This window comes from Ambystoma mexicanum, chromosome 1p (assembly GCF_040938575.1).
Source record: "Ambystoma mexicanum isolate Mex_15411 chromosome 1p, UKY_AmexF1_1, whole genome shotgun sequence".
In the NCBI taxonomy this organism is placed as follows: Eukaryota; Metazoa; Chordata; class Amphibia; order Caudata; family Ambystomatidae; genus Ambystoma; species Ambystoma mexicanum.
In genome coordinates this window covers 1,413,722,546-1,413,749,439 of record NC_090921.1, presented here as the reverse complement: position 1 = coordinate 1,413,749,439, position 26,894 = coordinate 1,413,722,546, and the positions used below count along the sequence as shown (strand labels likewise).

Genomic DNA, 26,894 nt, shown 5'->3' with positions numbered 1-26,894 from the left:
GTCCTTCTTCTATTGCAGTCAAAGAGCTTGGGCTCTCTATGAGCCTCCCATCCTAGGCTGCGCTTTTATGTGACGTCAAATATCTGCGCTGTCCTTTTCCCTTCACCTTCAGTTCCCGGCAGGCAGAATTGTCGCCATGTTGTCACTGGCCGCTCGTTCTGGGGCATTTCTGCCCTACCTGGCCGCAACGTCGCATGTCGTGGCCGGTCCTCTAAAGCCACTGGTGTCCGGTGCTCCGTTGCTGGCGGAGAAGTTGCAGGGGCTTGACATCAAGAGCCCTTTCCTGACCAGAGATTCTCTTAGCGGACAGGCTGCGGGGAGTGCGCCCAGGGCCACTGTGAGCATAAATGGTAAGACGGAGGCAACGGCTGAACTGGGTTATTACGGGGATTGGTGCGTTTGTGAATGTTTGAATGGAGGCGACGGCAGAAGTAATACAAATCTGGAAGTTGTATTGCTGTCATTGTCTGCGACGAAGGGCAGTACAATAATTATGTACTGAGGGGTTTGAGATCTGGTGGGCAGGGGTAGCTTTTCGTGCACACGACTTTTGGACAATATTTAACCTTTCATTACCTCCAGATTACACGAAGTTAAAACAGCTTGGTTTCAATGTAGTAATAAACGATATATAGTATGATCTGCGATGTACCCCCCCTCCCCCACACACAGCACCCCTCTAGGAGGAAATGTTGCTTAAGGAAAACGCACCCACCCAACACCATATGCATCGTTCTGGCCGGTTGTCTTTTTTCTATGCCCATTTACGTTTCGTAAACCTTTTCTGTTTTAGTACCCAGTCTTTATTGCGTTTCTTCGTTTTTTGCGTTTTTAGACTACGTGGCCCTGCTTTACTGAAACCATTAGATGAATGATCCATAATGTAACATTTAGCCTATTGGGTAACGTGTTGATTATTAATCGTCACAATACTTTAGAGGCAGGCCTCCGTTACAGGAGCCTTTTCGTAACTTTATTTGTCTCTACCCTCTCCTTTTCTTCCGTGACCCCTCGGTTAACTGTACAAGCATGGTGTTTTTGTTCTAGAACTCTACTGCAAAGCTCTGGAACTGCAGAATTTGAAAGGGAGAACTGGATGTTTATCTGTGTGTAAGGGTGTCCTCTGCAAGTTGCATAATGTAAGTCAATACAATTATGCCTCAGGGTGCATACTCCACCCCGCCCGCTGCACTGCTGACAGTAGTTAAAGGAAAGGACCGTTTGACAGGGATCTTCTTGGCACTTGTGTGGTTGCCACGACGACCACAGAAGCTTTGTGGAGCTCGGTTCATTTACTGAAGCTGAACAAGCGTGGCCTAGGCCAGTTGTGGACCAGCTTTTTCATTGATTGCAACTGGTTCAGGAGCAGCAGATTTAGCTGCGTTTGGGCCTGCGGACTGTTGCAGTGTGTTGTGCACCTTTTTGTTATCCTGGTTTTTGTGTATCTAGGACACAAGGAGCACCTGATGGCATGTCCTTGCAGTCAGGGAGCATCTATTGAGTGCATCTGCCTTGTATGCCCCAATTGTATTGAAGTGAAACGTGCTTCACAGCCATTATCTATTTTCAACCTATGTGCCCATAGCATCCAACCACAGCAGCACGCACCTCAGCGCTCCGTGTTCATAGTTTATAGACCTCTTTCTAAAAGTATGCAACGTCGCAGGCCTGCACTCGCCTCAACTCGGTCATTCCCTTAATGGTTACTTTACTCCGAACCCCTCCAACATCCCACCCACACTTCTAACCAAATTGCCCCCCACCACAACTGATCCTGCTCACACCACAGATTGTATCCACTTGCAAGCTGCTCAACCATACTCCAGACCAATCCAACCTCCGGACAACTGCCCCCCAAAGCATGAGATCTTTTCGTTCCTTTGCTGAATTTTGTATCTGATCGATTGTAGATGAATATGCAAAAAAAAATGGACTTGTTTCTGAGTCTGGAAGTTGGGGGGTTGCGGGCGGTACAATTCTCTTCTTGGCTTTAAGGGGTTAGCACTTCTGACCTAGAGTCCCTGATTTTGATCAGCAATTTGGAAAGGAGGACATGCATATTGGGCCGTGTGATTGACTTTACATCTACCCCTTATGCCTTCTCCGTCTGGAACCTGAAGCCGAATAGAGTAAATGGTGCATTCTGCAGGCTTTCAAAGTGATAATACCAAGCGTCCTGCACACTTCTGCTTTCACGTTGTCCACCCTCTTGTATGCAATGCTCTGAGGGATAGGAAGTTGCTCTCTGCCAAAAACATATCTGCTACTACTAGTCACTGGGAATGAAATTTCGTGCCCCCCTGACTGTTGTTTGCCACTGACTCGGTGGTGTTGGTTCTTACTAGCGCTGAACAACCGCATCATGTACTCTGCTGTCATTTGGCACATGCACATCTCCACAGATGGAACTGTCCACTCCTGTATGCGTTCAGCAACTACCAACTAAAAAGTGATTATTTTAAAGTATTGAAAAGTAAATCTGTGTGATGGTTTATTTATTTTTTGTGCTTAATATTTAACAGACTTGTGATTTCGCTTAAATATAATATGTATTTTAATATACATTTAAGTGTTTCTTTTACTAGCTGCGTTCAGTGTACTTGCCTACAGCTCATATCTTCTTCTTAAGATAAGCCCGACTGCTCTGCCACCCTTCCAAGGTCCTGAGTTAGAACAGACTGATGGGATCTACAAACCACTGGTATAGCTGAAGTCCTACTAACAGTTAGTACAATGACAGGTTACATTCTGATGTGCATCCCCTGCAGACGACCCGCTCCTGTGGAGTGTGGACGGCAAGGAGCGAGATCTGCCCTCCTCAGCATCTAATTGGATACAAGGCCATTCTCTCCCGTGCAACCTGCTCTCCCATGTTAAAGCCTGTCCTTGTTACTGTCACATCTTCCTATGCCAAGGACGAAACAATGATTTGGTAGTGTGCTCAACTCCTGTCGGAAGGATTTCATGAGTACAACCAAGGCCTTTTTCTTTGCATAATAGCTAATATTTGTGCTGCCAGGTCATCCCGCCACAAACTCGGCCGTCCGAAGGCTCTCTAGGATGCGGTAGAAACCAAACCTAATTCAATAAATGGCACAGTTCTTTACCTCAGTTTGCAACTGCAAGCTTACATTCCCCCTGGTATAGGCTTATCGGGCCATATTCTTGGATAATGATGCATATTTGTACTGTTGGCTCCTGCTGCATATTTGGCAACATATGGTTCTCTAGGATGCTGCAGAACTAAAAGTCCAATTTAATCTTCGTCTCGGCAGTGTAATTAAGCTTAAAGGCAGTTCACTAACCGCACAGCCTGGGCCTATTCAGTAAAAATGGTGGAAATGCACCCTTCAATAAAATTGACACAATTTGTATTTATTTCCACGTTCAGGACATTGTACATAATGCTGGTCAAAATACACCATGGTCTCTAGCACGCCTCAATTTGTACTCCTCGCTACCGGTGAGGCAAGTAAGAAATGGTGTGCTGTGGGCATGTGCAAAACAGGGGGTGGAGTGTGTCTGTTTACCTGGCTAGTAGCTTGAAATATTTTCCCCTGGCTCTAGTACATGTCTGCAAGGTGGCGTGTGTAAAGATCGGAGGGGTGGGGGGTATCTGTACTTCTGCCCTCTATATGGCAGAGTAGAGGCACAGAGAACCCCAGCCAAGGTTTACTATATGGTTTCTATGGACAAGCAACTAAGGTTTGAGATCTCTGGGTGATGCCGGCTGGTTCTTAGTACAGGGAGTCCCCAAGCCCCCACAAAGGAATGTCCACTCATTATTTGATGTGCTGACCCTTCTTTTTATAAAAAATAAGGTTCAGAGATAATCAGTAACACGCTTTGTACTCTGGTAATTCTGTAATGGCAAGAGCTTCTTGGCTCTGAGCGTCACAGCGTCAAGGTGTCCCCGCTTCTTGGTGACACGATTCGACTTGGCTGCCATTGGTCACGGAAATCTTTTGAACTCTGTTCGATATGCGGAACTGGCTTCCATGGTTCCTTGGTAAAGAACAGCAGTTTTTGCCCGCTGGTCCCTCGTAGCGGAGGGAAGGTCTTTTAGCCAAGTAGCCTGGTCCTATCTCGGATCAGTCTGTGGCAGCTTTTATATTACTTCAAAGGAAATGCAGCAGTCTTCTTCCAGCAGAGCTTCAAGTTTCGACTGCAGCGTCTGAACAAATAAGCGAGAAGTCCCCAGATACACACATCTGTGCCTAGGCTCAGTCAGCCAATCGCACAGAAGAGCTGTCATGCAGTCAGCCAGCCAATCTGGCTCAAAGGCATTCAGGCCGTTCACTTTGACAACCATAAAAAGGCCCCAGCCTTTCAGCACACCACACATGTTGGTTTCAGGCAGGGCTGTCTCATTCATTGTGTCACACACACAGAAACCAGGCGCCCATAACACACAATGCATTTTGGTCACTCTATTCACACAGGTCCCACTCCAAGAGTGTACTCGCAGAGTACAGTCACTGGGAAGGGTCCAGCCAGTCTGGCCTGGACTTACCCACAGTACCATATATGGTTCTTCGGCCCACAAGCCAGTCACGGGAAGGGACTGAGTCAGGGCTTCCCAGGACTTGGGAGGGGGGGGGGAACAAGGTAACGGGCAATAGCAACCAAGAGGCCCCTGGGGCCATCTTGCTTTTTATCAGGAATCCACTTATTCCTGTGACAAAGCCATGGTATCCCAAAATGTAATATTCAGAATGCCTGTCATATCGGCATGACGCTGCCACCAGCCATACCCTGCTCTGTGGGCAACACTGCCTGAACAACTAGACTTTCAGGTGTATTGACGGATAGCTAGGTTTTTTGGTGAGTTTTTGTTCAACTCAGGGTTAGACTCTGGAACCTCCCAATTTGCCATAACCCTTTTCTGGAGAGCTACATGAAAAGGAAGTATGAGAAGGAAGTTCAGGCAGCGCAGTCTACCTCAAAACGGACTGCATACCCTACCATCCCAACGGATGGGGGATAAGCGTGTCGACTTTTGAGCAAGAAAGGTATTTTCTGCCGGAAGCATGGGGCTCATGTCAGCAAATTCCATTTGTGCTTTAGCAAAATTCACATTCACCCTGTTGGAGTGTGCATCTATGGCGGCTGACCATATTCCCGAAATTTCTTCGCTATGTGCGAGTCTCTGCTATCAGGATTGGACTCAGCTAGAGCTAGACATCAGTGGAGCCATGGCAGAAAGTGCAGTGATACCCATACTTGCGTGGTTTTAGAATATTCCTCCATGCCCTTTGACGGGCACCCAGCTGTTTGGCAGCAAAGCTGTTGAAGCTGTAGATTTCAAAGACAAGAGGCCAAGTCCCTTGGAGCCGCCATCAGAAAACCACAATCCTCTAATCTCAGTGGATCGAGAGTCCAGTCCTTTTCGCTTCTTCTCCACAGTTGGAAGAGCGAGAGGACTGACTAGTAAAAGGGGTCAGAAGATTCCCTCGTGGTGGGCGAAGGAGAGGTGCAAAGCCTGCCCAAGCAACTACTACTTTACCATCAGCCGCGGTTTCAGCTGCCTCAAAACCTCTGAGGCCTTAACCACAGTAATGTCGAGAAATTACTTCAGATGCATGGGCATTAGAAACCGTAGCCCAGGGTTACTGCCTTACCTTGAGACGCCTCCGGACCATCCACCGGTGAGCCATTCTTTCAAAATTCCAAAGAGGCACAAAGGGTTGCACACTCCCTATTTTCTAATCCCCAAGAAGGATTAAGACAATTTTGAACTTGAACAAGTTCTACAGGAAGGACCAGTTTAAAATGGTTACCCTTTCTCAGACTTTAAGGCCATCCAGCTTCAGTATTGGTGGTGTCATTGGACCTTCAGGACGCGTGCTGATCCATCACAGAAAATAGCTGAGGGTTGCGGTTGTCAGTGCCATTCTGACTGACCTTTACCCTGGCAGTAATCACCAAGTTGATGGCAGTGGTGGCAGTGAGTATCGGGAGAGGATATGGGGTGGGAAGAGTCGTTTTACCCTATCATGTCGATTGGCTGATCAGGGCTCATTCTCCCAAACAAGACCTGGAACATCTCTGCATTTGACCTGGTGGATCACCAGCTATTACAACATGCGCTGGACAAAATAGCAGGTGGCTCTCCAATTGCCCAGGCATGGTAGTCCTTCTTTTTATTTATTTATTTTGAAGAATCAGCGTGCCGGAGTACACCAGCGGGACAAATTCTCAGTTGGCTCCCATTATCTTTGAAGTCCCCCAGGGAGCTAGTTTATCCCCTTTTATTGTTTAATCTCTACATGAGAAGTCTCTGCGATTTATTCGAACACATCAGCTTATCCTTTAAGATTTACGCCGATGGTACACAACTAATATTAAAAATAAATGGTGACTACTCTATGGACAGTGCAAAAATAAGAGGTCTATAAGACCTCTGGATGTCTATGAACAACATCAAGACCGAACTAATGATATTCGGAACTCGGGAGGCCAGATCAAAACTTGGCGAGGAATACAAAGCTTTCGTTATTAAAGATGCTATTATCCCAGTAATGATCCAAGTTAAAAAGCTCGGGATGATGGTTGAAACCTCAGTAGGGTCCAAGGTACAGCTTAATTACGGCATAAAAATAATGCATACGACCTGCACCTACTGAGGGCTATCGGACCATACATCAATGAGGAAAATACGGCCACTATTGCTAAGGCGATTATATGGTCCCGATTGGATTATGGCAACGCCTTGCTGCACGGAGCCACCAAGAGAGAAATAGAGATATGCCAAGTGATGGAAAATGATGCTGTTCGTATAGTAAAGGGAATTAAAAACAGAGCGGCAGGAAGAAAATCATTACATTGACTCAAAGTTGAAAACGGTCAAAAGTCCATAGGTGCCTATTCGGTGATGTACCTAGTTACTTTAATAAACAATTTTCAAGCTACACTCCCGGGAGACTTTAAGATCAGCAGATTTAGGCCTGCTTAACGTACCACGTGCAATCCGCGCTTCAGGCCGGGGAAGATCCTTCCCAGTGCATGCAGCACAACATTGGCAGAAGCTGCCGGCTACTCTCCGGCAAGAGGAAAACGTATCAGTGTTAGGAAATTGCTGAAAACTCAGCTTCCACTAAATCGCTATACCAGAAAAGTCAGTTAGCTCCTCATTATTATTGTTAGCTTGGCTTCAAGGCATACTTTTAGTCTTGCAAAATTGATTAGTCGAGACTGCTAAATAAAAATAATTTCGATTAGCAATTCAACGTATATGATTAACTAATTTGTATAGCCTTACTTTCAATCGGGGCCAATGCAAGACATATTTCACCTGTATGGCAGCAGAGGACCTAGGGATCTTGCAGACTTGTTTTACCCCTGGTGCTATAATGAGGATGCCTTTTGTTGGACATGTGACTGCCACTACCCTTGCAAATTCAACAGGGCTTCCCACTAGTGCCTCGCAAATAGTCAACAATTCCCAGAGCTGCCTACGCCAACCGCATCACTCCGCCTAAATTCAAGAGGACCAAAGCTGGGGGCTCTAATTTCCCAGCCACAGCTGCCAACACTGGAACCTCCTGCCTCCCGCCCTACATGCTGAACTCTCCTATTCGACTTTCCGAAAAACTCTAAAAGCACTACTGTTTGCCTGAATGCTGGACACAGGCCCTTACCTGGTCTGAACTTCCAAGCTACAGTAACTTTTCCTGATTAACTATTACATTGTGCTTATCCCAATGTCTGTACATTTCTGAGTAACTGGTCATGCAACGGTGCCTTGATGCTCTTTGGCTAAGTGCGTTATCCAAATGGAAAAATAAATAAAATAAACGCACACATCTATCGTCGGAGCCTTTAAATGGCACGCTCCATTTTCTGACAAGCGTACACTTTTCCTTCACCTGATATGCAGTAGCAATAACTGCAAGAAGGTGGTCTTAATCGTACAATATCTTGTGTGCCCACGTCTTAAACGTACATTTACCAAACTCATAGGATTTTTTTTTAGCTTAATATTACTTTGCGTTCTTGTAGTCTTCTATTCAAGAATTAGTAGCTAAAGCTTTGACCATAGTGTGTTCTCAACATGGGTTTATATATTTTTCAGCTTGGATGAAGATTATTATTTTTATTTTTTGTAAGTTTCAAAGCATCTCTACAAAACCAGTATTATTTTTCCCAGCTAAAGCTGGGAAGACATTTGGTTATGGGCCTTATGTTGCGGTCTCAAATCCCGGCTTCACAATTAACTAACGTGTGATCCTTGGCAAATCATTTGATCTTGCAGAAGTGCCCACGAGCCATTCAGTTGACATGTGTATGCTACACAAAAAAGCTCACTCAAGGTACTGCTTCATATATAATATTGATAATGCCACTTAATCTGCACAGCAAAGTTATTTGTCTCTTGGCTTACTTATCAAAAAACGTTTTGTAATGTAACTTACCATCATCACATTTAGTGTCCAAGGCTGCATATGCGCTCATTTTCTGTGGACATCACTTCCAGTGATGTCAATACATATGCAAATTAGAGGAGGCTTCATGTATTCACAGCCACTTAAATTATAAACCTGACCACTTTCAATGGAAAGCAAAGTTTGTTTGTCATGAGTTTAATGCCAGCATGCATATCAAGTTCCCATCAAGTGTGGGTATTCATTAAAAAAAAAGACTAGTCTATGCTTTGCATGCTTGGTTAGGACTATAGAACCTGGTAATAGATGGGTTAGCCACAATCTTAGCTTTTGGTGCGGTCATGAATTAAGATGGTGTCCCAATGGTAACATGTACAATACACACAGCAACACATACGATGGTACTGCAGCTTTGCATGAGCAATGCAGACTGTCACATGCACACAGACTTCAGCCTTACATGTGCACACCTAGCCTTTCTTATGCAGCATAGCTTTTCAGGCACAAACTGTAACCTTTCACATGCATTAGACACGTGCCCACTCAGCCTTTCACATCCTTTCAGATGCATGATGAAATAGCCTTTTGCATGCGCACATGAAGGCCTATCGTGTTTAAGGGCATTGCAGTTGAGTGGAATATAGAGCTCAGCAAAGGTCAATAGTGAAGAGGGGAGAATTGGACAATTGACTTGGGTGGCAAGATGTGTAAGAAAGAAATGGATGAAAGAAGAACCTCTCAGAGGTGATGAGGGTAGATTGGCAAGAGAAAGTTATAGGGTCGGTGGATACATTAGAGCAAAGTTAACAAAAAACAGACCCTTTTAGGGTGCAAAAGTGAGCAAACAAATTATGAAGTTGAAAAATGCTGGGGTACAGAGGTGCCAGCAATGACGGATCAGAGAGAAAGAGCTAACTTGTTTAGTGCCATCCTGCGTCCCTCTCAATATTTACAGTGGAAGACAGACCAGCTCCCACACACTCACCCGTATCTGTAGTTTCCAGAAGTGCTCATTAAAAGTGTATTTTGGGGTCAGCCTGGATCTCTGCTTTCCTCTGCATAGCTCCTGTACTGTCCTGGAGCTTGGTACAAAGAATAAACATGCTCACCTTCTCTGAAATTACATTGCAGTTCGCGTGACATGATCTATAACATGAAAAGCAATTACTTATTCTTGCGATACCGTTATTTTATGCCTTGGGCTTTATGATGTTAATCTTTCTGTGTCTCCGTGCCCTGATGCCCGCGGGCTTTCGGCAGGTTACAAGCCCATATAAACATTACCTGCCAGTCTCTACAGACTGGGGACCTCAGCACCTGAGGTGTGCTCTGGTCATCAAATTCTAGAGTGCCCAGCATCTCATGCGATCCCTTACGTGGGCCTTCAGGACTCGGTGGTCTTAATTTTCGGGCAGGATGAAGGAACTCCTTCAGGTTCCAACAGGGTCGCACAGGAGCTTCTGTGGTGGGCCTGCAAGGACAATAATCTAAACGGAGAAACTTTTTGGCAACCGTGGCCGGAGATAACAGTAGTTACGGATGCCTCACTCACTGGGTGGGGAGCCCACACAAACTATCAGTCAGCACTCGTTAGTCTCCATCGGAATCCAAACTACACAACCTTTTGAGCTGAGTGCTAACAGATTAGCGCTGAAGGCCTTTCTGCCCTCTGTACAGGGAAAGAATGTCCTGATATTGACAGACAACACAGTGTTCATGTACCGTAACAAGAGAGGCGGTGTAGAGTCACTACCACTGTGCAGAGGCAATGCAGCTCTGGTTATGGGAAATTAAAGTGTCTCCATATCAGCAGTTCACCTAGCCAGAGAGAACATGGCAGTGGACCCTCTGAGCAGGCAAAGGAACTGGCTTAGGAAGTCCTTCAAGAGATCCTCACCTTTTGGGAACCCCTCAGGTAGACCTGTTGTAAAGACTGGAGGGGGTGTATCTGTACTCCTGCTCTCTATATAGCAGAGTAGCACTGAGAACCCCAGCCAAGATTCTCTATTTAGTAACGTTGGACGAGCATTCGAGGCTTAAGCTCTCTGGAGGTGATGCAGGCTGGTTCTTAAGTACAATGTAGTCCCCAAGCCCCCACAAAGGAATGTCACACACTATGTTGGTGATGACCGTTATTTATAAATAACGGTCAAGTTACATACACACTTTGTGCTCGGGCAACACTATAATGATAAATGTACGTTTTCTATGGGTACCATAATTACTCTGACTCCATTAAAATGCACCAACTACTGACAGTTTCAAATGGAATACAAATCGATAGCAATGCAAACCCAACACCAGACATTGAGGGAAACAAGTGGTTGAACAATTGATACTGGGCCCCTATCACTAGGCACAGTTGTGTGTGAGGATCCCCCACCTAGGCAACCTGTAAATAAGCTATATTAACAAGCCCAGTCCATATATTGTTTAGCAGTCTTTTTCCTTCTAAACATTTTTTTACTAACCCAATGTACCTGGTTTAGCAGAGTTCGACGACCGGTCGTTGAGTGAACTCCCTTAAGGCAGGAGCCATGGATCGTCGAGATTCCTCAGGGTGAACGTTGCAGAGGCAGCAGCTTCAGTCCTTGCAGTGCTCGTCAAGGATCTGCCATGGACGTCCTGCGAATGAGGTCTGCGGTGCACCTCAATGATGGTTTGTTGTCACAAAGCAGATCAATGCAGAACGTAGGCCCAGCAAGGGCGTCTGGCCATCATCAGTTAGCGTCGGGGATTGGGACTCAAACGTGGCTGGCTTTCGGATCTTCGTCCGTATCTTTGAGGACTTCCTGTGGCGGGAATCCCACCCGCGGATTCTCCTCAGTTCGTCAGTGACCTGACTGAGAAAGCGGTCGACGGTGATGATCAAGGGAGTCCTGGATACAAATGTCTTAGGAAATGGAGCGTTGCAACTCTGGTCGACGATTATGGTAATCGAAGGCGATGGACTTCAACGCCTGTGTGCTTCGCTTCAGATTCCTCAGTGGTCCCTATCTCCGGTCGGCAGCCTTTCGAGGACTGACTTCCAGGGAGTCTTTGTGGAGGTAAACTGGTCCCCAATGGTCCCTCGTAGCGCGGGAAGAGGTCTCATAGCCAGGTCCTCTCTTGGATCCGTCCTTGACTGACACAGCAGCTTTCAGATTGGTGAAGGAAAGCAGCAACTATTCTTCCCGCAGGCTTCAAGGATAAGTAATTTTTGGCTGCTGAACGATTTTCCATCAGTGAGACATCCCCAGATATACTGTCTCTCATTTATACTGCATCATTCAGAAGGGGATTCATTCATGCAGGCCGCCAATCAGGCTCACAGTGCATTCAGGCCATTCTTCATCAGACACTTCCAACAAGGAATGTGGATTGGGACAAGTACCCAGCCGTTGAGCACTCCACACTGCATTCATACCAGTTTTGGGCAGGGCTGTCTCATTGTGTCACACACCGGAAACCAGACACCCAGAACATGAAATGTATATTGGTCACACACTCCATTCACCCAGGTCCCACCCCACGGGCGTACCCACAACATAGTCATTGGGAAGGCTCCAGCCATTCTGGCCTGGACAACCCCCACCCCCCTTTACCCCCATACCATTATATAGAACTTCCACCCAACAGCCAGTCAGGGGGAAGGGACGGGTCTGGAAAACAAGGTAACAGATAATGGAAAGCAAGAGGCCACGGGGCCATCTTGTCTCCTATCGGGGGGATCAACTATATCCCAAAATGGAGGATACTCTGAGCACCTGTCAAATTCAGCATGGAGCTGCCACCAGCTCATCCCTCTGCTCTGTGGGCCACACAAGGGTGCCCAAAAACATACACTAGGGGGTGCCGGGTTGTACCCCCACCCATGGGTGCCATAAGGGTATCCCAGCGGTCTGTTCACCACAACCAAAAAGAGGAAGAGCTGCACTGCAGGAGTCCCACATGTCCTCCTGTGCAGAACACAAATGAAAAAGTAGTACAGGACAGGGAGGCCCTGTCCCTCAATGCATTTCCAGCATCACACTTGTTCTGCTCCAGTGTCAACCGGAAGTGCATACCGTTCTGCTCTAGGAGACCTGTGCGTAGTGGACTGGAAGTGTCCACTACTGTACACGTTTCCTCCAGTCCCCATCATTCCTCACGTGAGCAGGAGGTTTGAGAAGGTTTGGAAATCAATTATCCTAATTGCTCTGGATTGAGCCTAGAGGACCTTCTGGACATGTCATCTGCCCTCCAATTCGTCTTCCACAAAGAGAGGACCTTCTCTCGCCAGAGGGTCGTCTTGTTCTCCATGCAGATGTCAAGACACTCAACCTTCGTTCATGGTTTCTGAGAGGTTGAGATATAAGGGTTGGGACCCCCCGGATGACGTAATGGAGATTTTGCTTTCGGCCAGAAGGCCAGCAACGAAGGCCTTATACTGCTGTTGTTGGAACATATTCTGCAGCTGGTGTGTAGGGAAAAGGATATGGACCCTTCGGTGCAGTACGACTATGGTGGTGTCTTTTTTTTTTTTTTTGTTTTGTTATATTTGTCTTATCTGGGGCTCCAGATTAGGACCTTTTTAAAGGATACTTTGCTATGCTTTCAATCTATAAGCGCTCCTCGGAAGAGGTATCCTATTTAAAGTTCTATTGATCATACAATTTCTTAAAGGGCTCAATAATGTATTCCCTCCTACCCCTTTTTGAAGTCCCAGTAGTTTGGAATCTTAATCTGGTATTAAAATCTCTTTGAGCCATCATGTCCATTAAGACTGCTAACATTGAAAACCATTCTCTTAGTTGCGTTCACATCGGGGTGAGTTGAGTTGCGGGCCAGATCTAGTAATCCTCCATTTACCCTTTTTTTTTAATTTTTGTTTTTTTGTTTGGATAGTTATCCCCTGGCTACCTTTTGTGTCAGATTTCCATTTGGCACAAAAGTTTGTGCTTCCAACTTTCTATATGCCCCCTCATTCTGGCAAGGAAGAGTATAGGCTTAATCCCAGAAACGTGATCTTTTACATTTCTCGGATGACAAAGATACATCGACATGGTCAGCTGTTAATTGGGTGTACTGGACACAAACTTGGTCTTCCAGTCACAAAGCAAACTTTGTCCAAAAGGATAATTCAGTCTTTTTCAGAATGCTACAAAGTGGCTGGGAAAGATCCCCGGAAAGGATTTAAGAGCCCATTCCACAAGGGGCATGGCAACATCTTATAATCTTCAAAGGGGGATGCTGATAAATGTGTGCGTTCTTGGACTATCATCCACACATTACTGCCTGGATTCATTCTATAGCCAGGAAGGGCGATTTAGAAAAGCTGTCTTATATCTGATCCATGGTGATTTTTGAAACAGAAAATTCGTACTCCCTCCTCCAAAACCTATCGCTAGTTTATCACAAGATGAGGAATGCGTGGGAGGACACAATCCGTTCAAGTAACAAGTTACTTACCCCTGGTAACGTTCTTTCGATTGGATGTTCCTCCCACGTTATTCCTCATCGCCCCTCCCAACCTACCCCTCTGTTGAATTTTCAGCATTACACTTGCGCTCTAATACTGTCCAGCGCTCACTGAGGCTGGTAGCTCTGCGTGAGGAAGGCGTAAAAACAGAAGTGAAGCTAATTGGTGCTGCACGTGCCATTATATACCGCCGAGGACGCCGACTCGAGGCTGGAAGCCATTGAGTTGACTGTATCGATGCACATCGCCCTCTGTCTGGGGGAAAAAAAGGTTCAGGAAAACGTGGCAGGAACATCCAATCAAAGGAAACGTTACCAGGCATAAGTAACTTGTTCTTCTAGTTATTTAAAACCTGCTGGACCACACACTTAACCAGCTTAATTTATATGTTGACGTTTTGTTTCCACTATCCGTGCTGATTGGCGGTGCTGTGGGCAGAGATGCTTTAGGTGCATATGTAATGCTGTGCATACTCCTAAATGACTTGACCTGTAAAGGGAGTACTTTTAATCAGTTTATGCTCGCAAGCATTCCAAAACGAGGCACAGCATCCAGAAGCTTGGTTACTGTTGCAATGTCTATCGTGTGACAGGTATGCTTTCACCCACCCTCCAATGAACAGGACAAACTACAGTCCATTATATTTCCATTATATTTCTATAGTTAAATAAAATGTATATGCGTCGGGTGGTTGCTGAAGGCTGCCCGTTCAAGGCCATCGCAAGTTCGCTATTTCACTCCCTTCTCCCTGTCCCTTTTGGAGACACTGGGGTTTCAACCCGCACTCTCCTAATACTCTACTCGTTACTTCACTGGACCCTGCTCCATCAACACAGCCACTGTTTCACTGGGCTGAAGCATGGCATACCATCCGTCACCCTTTGGGCCAGTATGAAATCTGCCCTGGTAGCACACCCTTGCTCCTTGAGATCCTTTATATTTCCTATGTTCTCTTGCTGCCAGTGCGCTTGTGCTATTGCAAAATAGTCTTGTTGCGCATTTTCATTGGGGGCTGGGGTGGATGGATGTTTGTGTTTCCCTTCCTACACAGTGGTTGCTGCCACTAGAAAGTTCTAGGCTTGTGGGTCATATTGGTATTCTTTTTCTATTCACCATAGGCCACTTATGTATCGTTCATGAACATGGCCCTTTTGACAGCCGATCAGGAGCTTCGAATCCAGCCTCTAACAATTAGCAGAAGCCCACATTCAAAGCTGCAGCGTTCTGTCTGCTGGCTATCCTGTCTGTGCCCCTTCTTGCTATTTTCCAGTGGGCGAGTGGTCGGCTGTCTGGCATTCGGTGGTGGGTAAGGAGACCCTGACTTGTCACAGGGTAGGTTTTTGATATGCTCTTTGACTGGTGCATCTGTTTGCTTGAGTAAAGGCTTGTATAATTTCCCTTCAATCCATTCATGCTGGAGTGTTCCCCTTTTGGGCTCTGGTTCACCCGAGTTCGATCTGCCCCTGTCTGGGAGTATGCAACCATTCCTTCCTCTTTGCCTCTGCTTTCTCCCCCCCCGCTGCCCCCCCCCCCCAACCCCTTGTGCCCTGATGAACTCCTGGCACAAACTGCACTGGTCACCTGGCCACCCTTTGATTCTCTGGCCCCACCAGTTGCCCTCCATCACTGCCTCCCTGGGACCCCCTGCACCGGGTGACTGTTTTCTGTATCCCTACAGTCCCCCTACCAGCCCTTATATCTGCACTTAACTGGCACTGCCATCAGTGGCCGTTTTTATTTATCTAATTTATTCAATTATCCCATGTACTGCACTTATTTCCCGCCCCCCTGCACTTGGGCGATCTGAATGACACCTGGCCTAGTAGGATCATTGTTCTGTCCTCCCCTTTGTTCCCCCTTCCTTGCCTCGTCGCGTCTTGAAACACTTGTGTATAGTGCCATTATCATATAATTGTATATCTAGCGTGAAATCAAGTCAATGTAGGTTTTGCAGGTGCACTTTATGGTGCCTCGCCCATGCTGCTATTGAATTGGACTATTGGCAGTGTTTTGCTTGCATGAACTCGGGACCTGTAGCTTGGGCAGAGATCCCCTCCCGTGCAATTGCTTGGAACTGTTCAGCTCCTGCTTTTAGTCTAGTAGAGCCAGTTTATCTTGTAAAGTGCAGCTACCATTAGCTTCCAGGCCCACTGGTGCCAACACTATGCCATGAGTGTTAATAAAGAATTCTGTGTGACACACTAATGGGTCCTACATAATTGGCAAACGGAAAGTACTCGTATTGAGTTTACAATTGCAGTGAGTGGTGTAGTCTTTGGGTTCCCCTTTGGTAGCTCCTACCTGATGCACAACACCAGGAGTTGGTTTTAGCTCCTGCTCATTGAATCTTCATTTCGAGCCATGCTTGGGTAGATTTTCAATGTTTTTCATAGAAATATTTCATCTTCTCAGATAATGGTATATAACAATATAAATTGACATTTTCCAGAACAAAAGGTTCAGAACTCCTTAACATGCCTGGTGTAATTGCTTCCAAAAAGCATTACAAAAGCTAATAACCCGGTAGCGTGATACTGTCCGTTCATTCAACTTTGTTCACTAGGCCCCTTCTAAGCCGCCATGTGTTGAAATATGACACTAGATTACAAGTGGAAGCCAATCCTTGTTATGCATTTGAGACGTGGCTGATATATCGAGCATACATGATAGGTAACGATTGGAGCAATAAAAAACGCAAATACGGACTTAATACTTACGACGCTTCCACTTTGCTTTTAAGCCAGTGGATGGTCTACACTCTCCACATTTTCAAATTTAATCCATTTGGCTTTACTAGTGCTCGTTTCATTTTGTAGTAGCTAGTGGTTTAAAAGGTGTTTTTTGGGCTTGTCTCTCACAGGTGTAAACCTCCATTCTTCAGTAGGTTCATCTCTCATCAGCACAGTAGAAAGCTTTTACAGCGCCTAATCTTTCTTTGACTTATGTCCGACTTCTAATTGTAAGGTTAGGTGTTGTTCCTGCTGTACTGTAATGCAGGACCGGACCGACAACGCACAGTTTAAAGCCTTCTGCTTGCATGCTGTGGTAGTTTAGTCATGCTTAATTTTTACACTGTGTGCCCCGAGTGCCCTGTTTTTTACGACGATCTGCCTCCAAGTATGAGTTTAATAAATCTGTAGCAGTCGGTGGTCTAATCCACAGGCAGAAATCCCATTTCCTTTTTTTTTTTTATTAAAATGCATATGGTTTATCACTTTAAACCTTACATTTATCCAAGAAAATCTCATTACATTAGGTCACACAAAAGTTTAACAAGATAGTCTGCATTTATCCAAGATAAAGCGATTGTCCATGATCAGGTATTACGTGTGTCTGGATTGTTTGCCAGAAGCGGATAACCGCAGTTGTCATAGAAATATTATTGCCAGATAAAATGTGTGCCCATCGTTCTTTAGGGTCCATAGGTTTGTTGGATTGCATATAGAGTATAGCAACTGCAAGGCGCTTGTCTGCTAAGGCTGGGCATTGCATTAGTAAATGATGCAAAGTTTCGATAGTGTCATCTTCCTTGCAATACCTGCATATTTGATGTCGGAGGGTTTTCTGCGCTCGTATCGCAAGGATTTGTTGTGTTGGGAGTATATTGAGACGCAGCCTCATGAAGGTGTCTCTAATAAGACGGTCGGGAAATGGCTTCAGATAGCGAGGGATCACATTTAGGGCTCTAACTTCGGTGGTACAATTTAACGTAAGTTTATATCCATTTTTTTCATTTATTGTTGATATCCAATCGAATCTTTCAATTTGAATTTTGGCTCTTTGGGGTCTACAGAGTAGGGTTTCAAGTGATATATCATATCTTATCCTTTCTTGGTTAAGGAATACCTTCCATTTGTTCAGAGCCATTGCATTGATGTTTCCATCGATTGGACGAAGAATATTCAAGGCGGGAATCTTCTCATTGTTGTTTATTTTCCTGAGAAGATCTAGTTGTTTCCACCGTGTGTAGGGATTGGAGGCCTAGTTCAAATCGGATTCTAGATGTTGGAATACATTTTGGGATGGCTAAGACCTTTGTCCAAAAGATTCGCTCCAGTTGGTCCCATACGGTTATTGATAGGTTTATCAATGACTCTCCGCCGTATGTTAAAATGGGAACAACTTTTTGTTTATAAAAGATTATGACTGGATTCATTGAATATTTCCCAAATTTTTTATGTAGTATTAAGCCCTGACGCGCTAGAGAATGGGCTTTGCTTTTCAGATGGTCAATCCATGGTTGTTCAACTGAGGATTTATTGAGCCAGACCCCTAGATATTTAATTGTTTGCACTTGCTCAATTTTTTCCTTCTGTAGAAAAAATGATGGTGTTTTCTGAAAGGGGCCCTTTTGTGTGGTTAACGACATGATCTTAGTTTTCCTGGTGTTTATTTCCAACTGATTTGTGTCCATGTATTTTTGGAGGTTATTCAGGGCAGTCTGCAGACCTCTCGGTGTTTTGGCAAAGATTGCAATATCATCGGCATAAAGAATCATTGGAATTGGTTTAGTTTTGGCGGATTCATTTGTGGAGTAGCTATAGTCTCTTCAAAATCTGATGTATACAAATTGTACAAGGCTGCAGCCAGTGGGCAGCCTTGTTTGAGTCCATGCCAGGTTTTGATCGGTTGTGTGATAAGACCACTCTTGCTCAAACGGATCTGCACTTGTGTAGATGAATATAGCAGTTTTATTGGTTCCAGTATGTTGTCTGGGCAACCCCATTTTGACAATTTTTCCCATAAGATGTTTCTATTGATTTTATCAAAGGCGAGATGGAGGTCGATGAAGGCCGCGTAGGTCGGGGTGTTGGATCTGATGGTTTCGTGTTTAAGTAGGTTTAAGATGAGTAAATTGATATTGGTCCCGACATTTTTTACGAAACCAGTTTGACGAATGGCGTGTCTGTTTGCTGCGGTGGCCCATTGGTTCAGTTTCAAGAGAAGGATGTTTGCGAAAACTTTGCCTAATGGGTCCAAAAGCGCAATGGGCCTATAGTTTGAAGGGTTCTCAGTTGGTCCTTGCTTATAGATGGGGATTATTGTCGCTCTTTGCCATGACACAGGGATTTTTTTGGTGCGATTTATCAGTACAAATAGATGGCTGCAGAAAGCTGCCCATGTGTCGGGATTCTTTTTAATAATGGCATTAGATAAGCCATCTGGGCCGGGGGCCCGAGATACATTTAGATGGCGTATTGCATCGTTTATATCCGGAAGATTCCACTCGAACGTCCAGTCTGGTTGTCAGGGTGCTGATTCGTCGCAGTTGTTCACGGGGCGCTTTTGATATAGCTGGTTGTAATGGATAATCCAGCTTGTTTCAGGGACCTCGGAGATCATGTGGTCAGCTGTAGTGGTTGTTTCATTCAACAGTTTCCAAAGATCTCGTGTATTTCGCGTCCCCATAGCTCTTAACATGGACTCTGCGTCATTTTGTTCCAGTGTCATCTTAGCGTTTTTCAACCAATTCTTAGGACTTTGTTTTAGGTGTTTAATCTGAATGTCCTTGGTTGGATTTGGTAGTTTCTTCAGTAGCCTGATCTGAGTTCTTAGGGCTTTTTTCCTTAGAGCTATCATGCGGCTGTATGCATGATGATGTTGTTTTCTCGGTTGGAGTCCAGCTGTTGGAGAATGATGGAAATTTTGTAGTATCCATTCATAATTTAGTTTGGATTCATCTATCATCGTTGTGCTGGTGAATTTGTCTGGGAGGGATTTTATTTCAGATTGTGATAATTTCAGTCTTGTTGCCCTAGAATTAGCTTCCAATTCAGGCAATTGAAGTCGCAGTGGAGGTTCTTTGCTGTTGGACCATGATCTAATCAAAATATAGTGGTCGCTATCCTTTGTGGCAATATTTTCCATCCGGCGTATGGGCTCTTTGATGCTCCGTGAACGATAGATGTAGTCGATGATCCCAGAGCTAGTACCGCGTGACCACGTTGGGGAAAATCAGTTAGAAGATGCATTAAAGGCATCAAGCCGCATCATATTTCGATCTGTCATTTCTTTAGACCATCGCCGAGCACGAGGTTCTAGCAAGTGGTCGGGTAGCTCTTCGCCGTTCGAGGAAAAAAGGTGGATATTCAAGTCGCCGCATAGGATAAATATAGTTCCAGGATATTTCAATGAGTCTTCGTCCATTGCTGTCAAGAAAGAATCTAAAAAGAGGTCTTCACATTTTATTGGGATTCCAATATAGATTGAAGATGCCCATATATTGCTTGTGGCCAGGTATCGAAAGGTCTTGTGTAGAGTTCTTCTCCGGAGTCCTCTCTTGTTGTATAATGAGTCTCTGGATCCACGGAGAGATGTCTTGCGCTTCTACTACATTAAGATGGGAGCCCATTTTGATGAAAGTTAGAAGGCCAGCGGAAGGGCGTCCTTTTTGCCGGCAAATCGCTGGATTCATATAAGCAGTGTATCCATCACTTACTGGTTTTTGATGTAGCCATGTTTCCTGGAGACAAATTATATCAGAGTTTGTTAGTTCGGGTCTCACAGATTGGTACAGATGAAGGTGACCGCGGGTGTTCCATGAGCAAATTGTCAAAGAGTTTGAGTGTTGATCCGGTCGTTGCTAAGTAGATTCTTGGACGCTCATGTTTATAGATGTGGATATGTAGCTCATGTCTCTCCATATTGGCTGTCGGTCCTTTGTCGACTGGTGTCTATGATAAAGGGTAGACTTCTTCACAAGGTTTATTGATCGCGCGTGAGAGGCGGGCCGGTTTGCTAAATAATGACTGTCACTGGAGCTAAATGAAGAATATATTGTTGTATTACTCATTTCATCAATCTCTTGTTCAAGGTTAGAGCCGTTTGTCATATCTGTGACGCTGAGATGAAAACCCAACGTGCGGAGATCTTCGGTATGGGCTTCAATCAAGCGCAGAATCTTCAGTGTAGCACATTCAATCGCAATTTTATCAAGTTTTTTGTGATCTATGAATTCGATTAGGTGTATGTCTTTCGTAGTAACTTTAGTCAGTGCTGGAATGGCGTGAAAGAGACGCAAGGTATTTGTCCTATTAAGGATTAAATTGTCATATTGAGTATCAATTCTTGCGAGTTGGAGTCTGTTTTTTGAAGATTTCTCTCTTGGGTTGATTAAAGAAGGAAGTTTCAAGATGGCGGGCATCGGTTGGTTAAGAATTGAAAAATCTAATGAAGTTTGCGAGATGGCAGAACCATCCAAATCAATGGTAGGGACTTGAAAGTCAGAATCTCCGAAGGTCTCATCAACAGGGTTTGTCATGGATTGGAGGTCTGACTGTGTCCGTTCATAGTGATCGATGGTGAGTTGGGCAGATACATCGGATTGGAGCTCTTCTTGAGTGCTAACTTCGTTATGATTGCTTGAGTATGTAGATAAATTTAGTAAAAGTTCTGTCTCAGCTTGGTCTATTTTAGGTATGTCAGCTTCACTAGAAATACTTGGTGGAATTGTCAGCATTTGCTGTTGCTGCAGATTCCTGATTGTTGGATCCGGTTCGATGATAGGTCGGGTCAGAGTCTGTTGCGGTATGAGTCTTGATAGTTTAGTAGTATGATTTGCTGGGAAATTGAGATTGCGTAAGAAAGCTTGTGAGCCTTTTTGATGCTGTTTGTATTGTTTCTTTGATTTCGGATGACTGGAATTGGCGCTGATGTGTGGCCGCGTTGGATCAAAGATACTGTAGGAGGCCTTCGTTTTTACGGCACAGTCAGCAAGTACTTCTGAACAATTAGCTGGCTCTCTTATTGAATCTTTTGGATTGATGGTTAAGTCAATTAAGCAATCAACGGTGCTTCCTCTATTGTTTAATTCCGAGGAAAAGCGCGTAGCTGTCTCATGATGGTGTTGATTGTGCTGGTCCGTTTGTGTTGCCATATTTTTTGGACTATATTTCGTATCTCGCTGGGGGGCTACATTTGGTGCAGAATTAGCTATGTTAGTATGCATCAGTTGTATCAGTGCATCAGTGATATGTGCTTTTTCGATTCTTTCCTTTTGTGCTATATCAGCTAGCCTTTGTTGCCAGGAGGCACTGGTTTCAGCCTCCGCTTGAATCCGGCCTTCTATTTTAATCATTAGTACCTCTTGGATTTTTTGTTTCGAGTAGATTGAGGCTAGGATTGAGGCATGATCCCGTGCTGTATCTGCCTGTGCTTCTTGTAGTTTCATGTACGGAATTAGAGCTTGAGTGCAAACTGTTACCAACATATTTTGAAGATCCACCATCGTCGTAGGGATCGACTCTTGGTGTTGGGGTGGGTTTGGCACAGGAAGAGGTTGGTAGGGATCAGATGTGGAGAATATATTCTCGCATTTAGACTGCCGTAGTGGTTGCATGCTTGCATTCATGACCGGCAATGGTGTGCTTGTTGTTTGATGTGTTTTAGCACTTGTAAATGGTCCGCAGCGATCACTATTTGAAGTTTGCAGTCGGTCCCAAGTGTTTTTAGAGGTCTTCCTTTTGTTTTCTTGAAGCTCCATTAGGGCTTCAATCTCCGTTAAGTCTAGCGACAAACGCTGCAGTTGTTGCTTCGAGACTGCTTGTGGGAGCAAATCGTGCCGTTCTGATTTTGTTCTGCGTTCATGCAGGGATTTCCATTTTGCTTTGGCCAGTTTTGCTCTATCTTTTTGGTCTTCCCGAGTTTGTGAGGGAGTTGCACTAAGTTGAGGGTCAGCTTGGTGACTAGATAGTAGAGTTACTTTTGGTTGAAGAATAGTGGAGTGTTGTAGGTTGGAAAGAATAGAGTTATCAGGATTCTGTGGTTGGTGAGTGCTAGTTGGGTCAGGACACAGAACGTCATTCTTCTCCAATTGGATTGTCCGAGGCGTGACTTCTGTGTATTGAAATTCAAGATCTATTGGTGATATTAATTTAGGTAACTGTGGCACAGTTGTCTGTGATGTGGTGGATACCACAGAGGAGATATCGTCAGTAATTGCTGGGTCAGATATGGTATCTGAAGTAGAGGTTTGTTGAAGGGCGTCTGACGTCTTCATATACGTGGTGGTTTCTCTAAGAATTGTTTTTGATATGAGGCAGATATTTTCATTAGACATAAGTGAAATGTTTTGGTTGATGTTTTGATTAGTTTTATTTGAACATTGCATTGAGTGTAATTTGCCAGATTGCTGTCTTGTTTGCATCCGCAGTGTACCAGCTTGACCACTAGGGGGCTGGTTTGTTGAGGCTCCCTGGTTCGCTAACATAGCAGAATCTAGCCGTTTATTCATGGGCGGGGCCTCCTCAATGCCAGGAAGCCGCCGAAATTGGTTGATTTCCCGCACAGGGAAGAGAAGCCGCAAAAACAATGGGTGCCACGGGGCCCTGCACGCACCCCGCACTTAACGCGGGGACAACCGCTGACGGATCCGTCAATCAGACCCTTCACACACGCAGCGGGGCACCAAAACGGCCTAAGGGAGATGCGCGGCACCGGGAGGCACCCGCCGTGCTTGCAGCCACAGCGGTCCGGGAGCAGCGAGGGCGGTAGGGGAGTCCGTCCGCCAATGGAAAATGCTGGGAAAAGATGAATCGGGAGCGGTAAGGTTACAGTTGCAAGATTTAACTTGAATGAAGCTAATTTGGGTTGGGGAAAAGCAATCTGGTGTCAAGACGAGGGCAAGGTTTCAAGGGGGAGAGGTACCAATAAACTGGGTCGCGAGGGTCAAAGGAAGGTTTCCCCGCAGTCCCCTCGCGGTGTCTGAAATTTATGTAACTGTTGGACGTAGGTCTGGGAAGAGAGAGGCAGAAAAAAAAAAAAAAAGGCTCCTTGAACACTGCAAGAGAGCAAGGACTTTATGTCCGGTAGTTTCGCACGTTTAAAGTGTTATCCGTTAAATGTTTCCTCGCATTTTACTGGCGACTGTCTGGTGAACGATCACGTGGGTCAAAGGTTTCCCCGCAGTCCCCACGTGGCGTAGCTTCCAAATATAATAAGTTCTAGTAAAGTGCCGAGTAGCACAGCTTTACCTGCAAGACAGTTTGAATCGTTGTATTATATTGCTGGTGCTGCAGATATTAGAAGCGCACCGCGAACTTCCGTGGACTTCCAGGGACTCCAGTGACTCTGCACCGACTCCGCTCCGCGGGTCTAGGTGGCTTAAGAGTCCTGGAACCTCCCTCTTGCAGTAGAAAGAGAAGATGGACTCCAGGTGGGCACAGCAGAAAAACACAATTCAGAGCAGCAAAGGTCCACGCTTCCACTCGCTCCTTTTTCTGGAGACCAATTTTAGGCAGTCCCTTTACTCTCAAATTATCCATTATTTGAAGAATGCACTTCAATATTTGTTACAAATTACCACGCCCTGCTACCATTTGCAATGTGTAGAGGTGCCAAATGGAGACGGTACCAGTATTTGCCTTATTTTGATAAAATGAGGCAAGCACACCACACACCTCCACCCCATGCCCCTCTTCGTAGTGAAGGGTGTACAGGTAGATGTGTATAATTTTACTATATATATATTTTTATTTATTTTTTTTGCCCTTATGCTAAACTACTTTTTCCAACTGATTTGAACCCAACGGAATGATGGCCTTTAAAGGACTCCATGGTTTCGGAACTGTTTAGTGGATGCAGATTTATCACTTGCCAAGCTGGGAGCATTCTGGCTATGTTGGTCACTGCTTGATGTGTATAGGTGCGTTATAAATGCCATATCATAAGTGTTTCAAGGTGCGGCGAGGCAAGGGAGGGGGAACAGGGGAAGACGGATAACGATCCTACTAGGCCAGGTGTCATTCAGATCACGCAAGTGCATGGGAAGGGGGGGAAAAGTTGCGAGGGGGAGGGGAAAGTGGGGTACATGGGATAGAAGGATCAGAATAAATGGCCAGGTAAGTGCAGGTAGAGGGACTGTAGGGATACAGCAACAGTTTCCAAGTGTGCGGTTGCCAGGGAGGCAGTGCAGTTGACCAACTTGCAGGGCAGGGCCTGTGAGCAGAGAGGGAGGCCATGTAACCAGTGCAGTTTCAGCTAGGAGTCGGCAGGGGAGCGGAAGAGAGAAAGCAGACGCAAAGAGGAAGGTTTTGAGGTGCTTCCGAAACCAGAGATGGTTCTCCTCAAGTTTCAGGGAGGCCCCTGCCGAAGAGAGAGATCTACCACCAACTCGTTGCTTGGTGAAGCGACTGACCCTGAGGGAGTTGGAGGCGGATGAGCGAAGAGCTCGGGGAGGAAGATATTTAGGAAGAGCGAGTTGAAGGTATTTCGGCCCCAGCCCCAGAAGGCCTTGTGGACAATGCAGATGGTTTTGAATTTAATCCTCGCAGCCACTGGGAGCCAGTGCAGAGATTTCAGTCCTGGAGAGATACGATACCTGGGCTTGAGGCCAAGGACAAGTCTCGCAGTCCTGTTCTGGATAAGTTGCAGAGGGTGGAGAGTAGAGGCAGGCATATTTAGATAGAGGCTGTTACAATAGTCCAGCATAGAGAGATAGAGGCTGTTACAATAGTCCAGCATAGAGAGAACCAGGGCTCTGGAGACGGTGAGCTTCTGGGGGAAGGTGAGGAAAGGAAGAATACCTCTGAGGTGGTGCAGATGGTAGTGGGACTTCTTAGAGATGTGAGGACAGGAGTCGAAGAAGACCCCGAGGTTTTTTGCCTTGCAGGTGGGAGCAGGAAGAGGGCCAAGAAAGGCAGGCCAGAGAGCTGCAGGGAAGGAGGGAGTGGGTGTGCCGATGAGTAGGATCTCGAGCTTGAGATGGTGCATCTTGTATTCCTTTGTAAAATAACATTTTCTTTGTTTAATTGTAATTCAGCAAATTTCTTATGCAATAAATTGCGATCAATGTCTTGTATATAATTGTTTAATCCATTAAAATCCTGGTTTACGTTGCATGTCAATGGGGATGGCAGTACATACCCTGTGTAGCCGCCTTCCAAATGCCCAAAACCGTCTGTCTTGATGAAAAGCGAATTCCAAATGTCACTGCCTGTCACCTGACAAAATAGCATTTCAGCTATTCAAGGGTTCCTGAACAAACTGCATCCCTCTGCAGTCCTTGAGGTGCCATTGTTGAGGGTATAGGTCACTGCAACGTATTGTGGCCCCAATTCACAGGTCTGTTATGTGGTACAAATTGGTCGAATACACATTATTTGCTTCAAAGTGCCCTGTACTCTTTAAAGATTGGACAAACGACTCTAAACCCCTCCCACCCACGTGGATTCATTAAACTACCAAGAGCCTATTTCAACTAGTTTTACATTGTATGTTATATTTCTGTTGGTTGCTTAAGCTTTTCTTTACTTCTTTTAGGGCCATCCACTGTCCGTTTTGCTCACAGCGATGTCACTGTGCCCGACTTTTCAGACTACAGGCGGAGTGATGTACAGAACAGCACAAAGTCTTCTCAGGACAGTGTGGACAATCGAAGGGGGTTCTCCTATCTGGTTACTGGAGTAACAGCTGTTGCAACAGCATATGCTGCCAAGAATATAGTCACAGAATTTGTCATGACCATGAGTGCCTCTGCTGATGTGCTGGCTATGTCGAAGATCGAAATCAAGTTGTCTGATATTCCAGAGGGCAAGAACATGGCTTTCAAGTGGCGAGGAAAACCCCTTTTTGTTCGCCATAGAACCCAAAAAGAAATTGACCAGGAAGCTGAAGTCAGTTTGACAGAGTTAAGGGACCCGCAGCATGATTTAGACCGAGTTCAAAAACCAGAATGGGCTATACTTATAGGTGTCTGTACTCACCTTGGTTGTGTGCCCATCGCAAATGCAGGCGAGTTTGGTGGTTATTACTGTCCTTGCCATGGGTCGCATTATGATGCATCGGGAAGGATCAGGAAAGGCCCTGCTCCTTATAACCTTGAGGTTCCCTTTTATGAATTTGTCTCTGACGACCTTGTAATAGTTGGTTAAATAAGTGGAGGAATTGCCTCTCCATTCCATGTATTTAAGGTTCTGTTTCCACTTGCATTGCACCGGATGCTTGTAGAATTACAATTAACTTCCAGGCTTTATTTGGCCATTTGCAACTTTGGAACCTGTTTTAAGCTTGTATTGAATGTGTAATGCTTTTAATACACTGGTGTAAGTTTTAATAAATGCATCAGCAAAACA

General features: G+C 45.3%; 1 protein-coding gene across 1 annotated transcript; it reads left to right on the top strand.

Annotated features, from left to right (window-relative positions):
- UQCRFS1 (ubiquinol-cytochrome c reductase, Rieske iron-sulfur polypeptide 1) lies at positions 1-26,894 on the top strand. Its single transcript, XM_069607071.1, has 2 exons — positions 1-350; positions 26,083-26,894. Exons 1-2 carry the CDS (start codon positions 137-139, stop codon positions 26,691-26,693), a joined length of 825 nt encoding a protein of 274 aa, XP_069463172.1. The 5' UTR covers positions 1-136; the 3' UTR covers positions 26,694-26,894.